This window comes from Branchiostoma lanceolatum, chromosome 2, assembly GCF_035083965.1.
Source record: "Branchiostoma lanceolatum isolate klBraLanc5 chromosome 2, klBraLanc5.hap2, whole genome shotgun sequence".
Taxonomy (NCBI): domain Eukaryota; kingdom Metazoa; phylum Chordata; class Leptocardii; order Amphioxiformes; family Branchiostomatidae; genus Branchiostoma; species Branchiostoma lanceolatum.
The window spans coordinates 30062753-30069849 of record NC_089723.1 but is presented as its reverse complement, the minus strand read 5'-3'; the positions used below and the strand labels follow the sequence as shown (position 1 = coordinate 30069849).

General features: G+C 43.0%; 1 protein-coding gene across 1 annotated transcript; it reads right to left on the bottom strand.

The window, feature by feature from the left end:
• Positions 1–1151: 1151 nt before the first annotated feature.
• On the bottom strand, positions 1152–6732 carry LOC136428516 (E3 ubiquitin-protein ligase TRIM56-like). The gene is made up of 5 exons (XM_066418093.1): positions 6010–6732; positions 5186–5295; positions 3774–3927; positions 2737–3323; positions 1152–2322 (listed from the first exon to the last, which is right to left on the bottom strand). Exons 1-5 carry the CDS (start codon positions 6306–6308, stop codon positions 2048–2050), a joined length of 1425 nt encoding a protein of 474 aa, XP_066274190.1. The 5' UTR covers positions 6309–6732; the 3' UTR covers positions 1152–2047.
• Between the last annotated feature and the right edge of the window lie 365 nt (positions 6733–7097).

The following is a 7097-nucleotide window of genomic DNA, read 5'->3' as shown; positions in this document are numbered from 1 at the left end:
AGATCACTAAGCAGTTCCAAAAACCGGCGGTGTAGGCCTGGGTAGGGACAGTCTGGTTTGAGTACAGGTTGCTGGGTATCTGCCCAATCCCACCCTGGAAAATTGAAATCCCCGACGACCCACACATGGTTGTTCCGCTTATTGCAGATGCGCTCCAAGGATTGTTCCAAGTAATCCAGACTGGTACTGTCACTTACCTGTGGCCTGTAGTAGGCACATATATTTAGACATTTCGACCCTGCCAGCTCAATTTTGACCCAGACCATCTCACAGTAGGTCTCAAGGTGAGGCTCCTGAGTACATATAAATTCATTAGAAACAGCTATTAAGACGCCACCATGGGCGTCGTCTGGCCTGTTCCTAAGGAACACTTGCATGTTAAGGTGGTTTGGAAAGTATTCTGCAATGTTACAAGTGCTATCTAACCAAGTCTCTGTAATCACTAAGATATCGGGTTTAGTTTGTTCTACAAGAGTTTCCAATTCGACTTTCTTATTTCTAAGGGACTGAAAGTTTGCATTAATATTATTTTGGCCCTTTGGATACTGTCTTGCCACCGATAGATATCCTTACAGTTTTCTGCTTTTGTGGCAGGCGAATTGGCATTCTTTCAAAAAAATCGTCCCGTAATACACATGGCTTTCAGTGAGATCGAGGGTCCTGCCTTGTACTCGTCTGAACTGAGCCTGTTGCATGTGCACGTGGTTTTGACTTTTTGTGCAAAGCTTTTTAGAATTAAATGTTCCAAACGTTCCAAATGTTTCAAATGTTCCAAATGCTTTAAATTTTCCAAATGTTCCAAACATTTCAAATGTTTCAAATGTTTGAATTGTTTAAAAGTTTCAAAACGTTTAAAATGTTTCAAATGTTTCAAATGTCCCAGACGTTCCAAAAGTTCCAAAATATTCAAAATGTTCCAAATGTTACTTTGACAATTGCAAATCTTGCTATACACTGGCGGGGGTTTGAAAAATCAGTACTTAACGGTGTTCTGAACTCTGAAGTGATTCGGTTTTTTTTCTATATTATCCAATGGAATGGATTGTCCATTTACCAGTCCCTCCCGTATGAAAATCACTGTCACACATTACAGTTGCAAAGAAGGTATGGGGACTTGCCATCATAGAATAAAGACATTAGAATGTAGTATGAAGCTTTCGTAGGTATGTGTTTGATAAACAAAATCCATCAATATCTGTTATAGTGTTAACATTTTACTTCATATGTGACATGGAAGTCTACCAATCTGATCTGCTTTTTGATTGATCTACCATTAAAAGGAATTATTAAAAACATTTAACTAATATCAGAGGTGCGTACATAACATCCTTAAAGTAATCTACTAAAGTCAGTTATCATTTGCCATTGAAAATTCAAGCAACAACCATGAACATGGACGTATACCTTATCATTCTCATATTTTTAACATCATACGTAGCGATACACATGGAACTCATATACTAGTATAGTATATTTCGATACTGCACTAAGAAGGCAGGTATGAAACATTCTGTTTACCATATGGTGTGGGGAGAACTTTTAGATTAGCTTTTCCAAGCAGACAAGTGCCTAGTTATTACATAGATGTCAAAACATCTGGCGCTGACTACGAAGGGACTTTGTTTGCAGTAGTTTTACTACAAATCAGGTTATATGCTTATTAGGTACCTTTTACACTTAACAATGTCTTTGTATTTCTATCCGTGACGAGTTTCACTGCCTTTTACCTTCTCCTGAAAGCACATTCACCTGCTGTTTTGGTATGATGAGTACTTTTGATTTACATGTGACGTTTGCAACGTTAACGTAACCTTGTTCGACTAGAATGCCGCATACGCAAGTACATGAAAATGAAGTCATAAATTATTGTGTACATATTCAATTCCTATATAGATATGCCATAAGAACGTCTTTTGGCAAAACATTTCCCTAGAAACTTAATCCCCAAAGGAGGAATCGATTATCCCATAAGTCTTTATAATTCGTATCCACACCACTTTCCAAGATGGCCGACCTGTTCGGATGGCACTGAGCATGACGTCATACCCTACTCCGGGATCACCTCAAGTTCAGGAACCATCTCTAGTTGTAGTATCCTGTCCTGCAGTGACCAATGTCTCAATGCGCACCTGAAGCATTTTTGATGCCTCCGAATTTCCCAGCATTCCCTGCCGTCTATGGCTTTTTTGATTGGTGCGCCGCACCTGTAGCAGATGACGTGGATGTCAACCGTGCTGCGGCATCGCTGTCTGCAGGGAGTGTTCGGAGGGTGTACGTCATCACATGGATGGCCGCACGGAAGGAACTTCATACACGGTGTAGCTGGAAGAGGTTAAAACATGTCATAGTGAATGAATGAATGAATCAATCAATCAATCAATCAATCAGTCAATCAATTAAGCAATCATCCCATCACTATCGTGTCAGAAAAGAAAAGAGAGAAAAGATATTTACTTTCGCACAAGACTGTCAAACGTTAAGTAGAACGTTACACCATTGCTTTAGTAAGCAACAACAGCGACTAGACCTGCACGTTTTCTGTTGACGTTGTGACTCTCTCACACCAAAAAAAGAGAGTAAATTCTAAGTGATCCGGTAAACCTAAATTTATCAAAGCTGTTTGGGATATTCGAAAACTTCTCACATTGATGAAAAAGAAAAGGGCTTCTCCCCTACGCGTCTCAAAAATATCGTATCACAAAATGGCGCCCCAAATGTAAAGCAGTAGACACCTACCCCTTGTTTCCTCAATAGTACCGATCACCACAGAGTCTAACGGCTCGTGTGACGGCATGAGCGTCAGGTGTACCGTTTGGTCGGTGACGTCATTTACATTGGGCAGGTCAGCTTCCAGCAGTGACGTCATCCTTTCCTCTATCTCTTTACTCACGTCCATCATCTCGAAATCGCTACCATGCGACAGAACTTTCCGGACAAAATCTAACGAACTCTTCAAGCTCGCCGACGTCGCCTCCAACAAGTCTTCGTGAATGTTGAGCTCTTTCTCGCGACTGGAGCAAATCTCGCCCAGCTTCTTCAACAACAGTTTGTGTTGTTTGTCGATCTTCCTCTCGACGCGTTGCTTGAGTTTCTCTGTCGCTACCGCTAGTTGGCGCTTCACGTCGACCTTGTTCTCTTCGAGAGCCAGCAGAGTCTTGGCCAGAGTGCTTTGGACAACCTTGATTTCGTGGATCCGTTCCTCGCTGAGAGACGAAAGACCTGTGAGGGCTTCTTTTGTGTCGTCCACAAGTTCTGACAGGTAGACATTGACGTGGTCTGGCTCTTTGTGGTCGATGACGGTGCAGTCGTGGCAGACAGGGATTCTGTGAAGGTTATGAACAGTTTTAGTGTTGTGTAGTGTTGCCTTCGTTGCATTGTGTTGTGTTCCTTTTGTTGTGTGTATGTATGTACGTGTTGTGTTGTACTATGATGTGCTGTGCTGTACTGTACAGTGCTTTTCTGTGTTGTATTGAATTGCGTTGTGTTGTTATTGTGTTGCGTCCCTTGTATTGTGTGTATCATACGGTTTGTGCTGTGTTGATTTGTATTGTGTCGCCTTGTGTTCTGTTGTGCATGGTGCTTTTCTGTGCTGTATTGTGCTGTGTTGTATTGAGAAAAATGACTTCACCATGACATAATTTAAGGTGTAGGAAAAAGTAACAATGTCTTAATTTCGTCAACACTCGACATAAACAACAGTGAACAAATATCACAATTATATATAGCAATTGACCTGATACAACTGTCGACAGAGGTAGATTACTTACGCCTACCTGCAAGTCGTACAGAAGAACCTCATGACCTGACTGTCGTGTTTCTCACACATCGGTGCCTTAGCGTTCTTCAGAGGTGACTCCGCCTTGGACGCCCGTATGGTGTCTAACGCCACCAGACAGTGATCCCGGGTCAGACGGACTCGTTTGTGAGCTGCAGCACAAGATACATGTAACGTATATAATCAATGGGAGGTGGAACATTGACAAATCCCAATTATGCAAATGAGGGTATTATTTGCATAATGTATGTGAAACTGCAATTGTTTATCTATTTTGCAAATGATCGGCATTTCATACTTGTGACGTGTAAGTTAGTCAAAAGTGTGCATATGTATGTGTGTAGGTTTTGCAAATGAAATGTGGAAGCCATTTCAAATTCACTCCATATATGGAATAGCATCCTTTATATGGCATAAATTGGACTTTTGCATAAAATATTGTCACATCCCGTCACATACTGACCTGAAAACATGTAATCAAAAACAGTCAAGTGGGCTGTAAATAGGCGTGAAACTGCCAACATATGTCTCATAACGGTCACAGAGAAATGTAGTTTCTACGTGGGTTCTGTCTGACGTCGGCACCACAAAGAATTAACACATGATGAAATGGCATAAATCTATGCAAGGGAGCAAGACTGTCCAAATTAACGTTGTCGGTTTCAGTTGAAAATCACGTGCACGGCGAGTGCCGCTTATATAATGCCGGCATTTCGGCCTGCCGTGGGCACCACAAAGAGACACACGGCAGCTCGTGACCGTCGGACGTACTGACTGCTCTAACCTTGTAATAGACCGATTCTGACTGTCCATCACAATTATCACTTGAACCAATGATAGCGTGGCAATTAGCAGTTCGACCAATGGGAGAGTAACTGCATGTTCTTCCAACATTTTTTCATGTTTGTGTTTGCATTTCTCTACGTTTTACGGAGGTTGGCTGGGCTACGGGATCGTCTATTGGTTCAGGGGAAAACCTTGAACCTTGATTAGATTGTCTCCTATCCGCCAGTTCAAATGAATAGCAGTCACACGTGTGTTATAACGTGTCCTTGGGATCGTCTTTACCTATGCTAGCACACCCCGCAGGGCACCCACCTGTCTTAATGATCTCTACACGCCTACTGATCTCTAACAGCTAAATGTCAATGAACTTTGAGAAATCAGTGCTATAGCAGACCCCATTTCACTAGGACGACGCTCTCGCCGCGCGCTCTCTGCGACTTAAAATGTAACAGAGCGCTTAACGAATTGCATAGATATAAAAACGAATCTTTACGCTTTGTGTGTTTTCATCCATACTTTTACATTTTGCATGATATTCCAATTATGAAATCAACGGTTAGACAAATACGATTTAGGTCGCAGCGAGAGCGCAGTGCGATCGCCGTCTGGGGGCCGTACACTTACCATTGACGCAGTCTGGGCATAAGAACTCGTCGCACGACAGACACCGAGCCGATGCCGCCTCAGGGCTGCCATTCTCCAAACAGTTGCTGCACAGCACGTCCTCATGTTTACTGAAAGGGAAATGATTCGTGTTTGTATATCTAACGAAGCTCGATTTACACATGTGGGATCGTTCTTCTCACTGTCGCACGACGCGGTCACGTTCGTCGTATAGGCCGTCGTGCGATTCTGGTGATGTCGTGAGAATTTTCAAGCAGGCTGTCACAGAACCAACCGCTGACATTGACAGCGTTTTTGACATAACAAGACAGCTGAATTTTGTACGACATACGTACAACTTATTCAAGAATGCCCTCACTTTAACTACGATCGCACGACGAACGTACAACGAATGTGAGTGGGCCCTGAAGGAAAACATAATATCTGCCACCAAGGACAAACGGCCAATTACAAGGTCACTGAGACGCAATAATCCACCTGAAATCAGCCACTTTCTGGTATTTTAATCTATCAAGATTACATAATGCAAAAGCATCAACCGTATGGTTTCGTTAGTTACACTCACTCACTCAGTGACTGCGCAGTATCGTAGTAAGCAGACATGCCAAGCTAATTGTGGACCTATATGAAGTCAAAGTCTGAGATACAAGACTGACAAATATGTTATTTGAACCATTTTTCAAATCGTTACAGGCCTTATTGAAGAGCTGTGTTCTACTGCCTGCCGTTGTCTCGACAAAATAAAAACCCGCCATAAACCTGAGGTTAAAAGTTCAACTTTTATGTTTTAGAACATGCCGCAGAGGTATGAAATGTATGTATACCTGTGTATTTTCCTGTATATGTCCACGGTGTCTCGAAGACTCTCCACGAAGAAGTTGTCCTTCAGTTTCCTCACGCCCCCCTCGGGCACACACGTTGCCGTCCGACATGTTGGACAGAAGAGTCGGTTCCTTTCACCCTGTTTCTCCAGCGATTGTTCCAAACACTCCAGACAAAACGTGTGAAGACAGGCCAAGACTTTAGGCGTCTTGTAGGGCTCGTAGCAAACCTTGCACTCCAAAAAGTCGTCTGAAATCTGGCTCAGAAGCGAGGAGGACGCCATGGCTTCGATGAGACTCATGTGTGGCGCGCGGGGTCATTCACAAGGCTGTCCCGTATCTAGATTTTTCTCCCACGCTTGAAAATTACCCGGTCAGGTCAGTCCTAGGGATATGCCTGGGGGGTTGCATAATTGTCCCAATGTGAACCTTGTTTACTGTATACTGTAGCTGTACATATTTTAATAGGGATTGTTCGTCGAGTATCTCCAACAAAACCAGTGGACATTAATGTTTCAAAATGTCATGTCGCAAAAGCGTTTTTGAGCACTTGAACTCTTCTTCAGTTGGTTGTTGCTGTGCCTAGTTGCACATAGGTTACCAAGTTTCTCAGTGGCAGGGCATACCTTTAAAGAGAGGGTCTGCTAGCCCTTCCCTTTTACGTGCTCTAGGCACCTCCTCCAACACTGGACCCAAATTTTACGTCCCTTCCGAAAGACGGGTGCAGCCCCAACCAAGGTGTCCTTCTTAGGATTTGAACCGGGATTTTCCAGTTACCAACTAATTAGAAACAGGTCTGGAGCTCAACTCTGAGGCTGCTTCCAGTTGAGCTACAGGGACATGCCTTTTCCTCAGTTAAAGACACATTTATCTTAATATTTCGGATTCTAAATGAGACGCCTGGTTCAGTTCGGAAAAGCCAACATTCTGTACAACGGTGCATCTGTATCGTGCGGAAAACGATGAAAATTCAAAATCGCATCTAATATCATCGTATTCGAAATCAAACCTCTTTAGTTAACCTGACAAGGACGACGTGGCACAGCACTCAAGTTTTTCATGGCTTATTTCAACGGTGCCGCGTAAGGAGG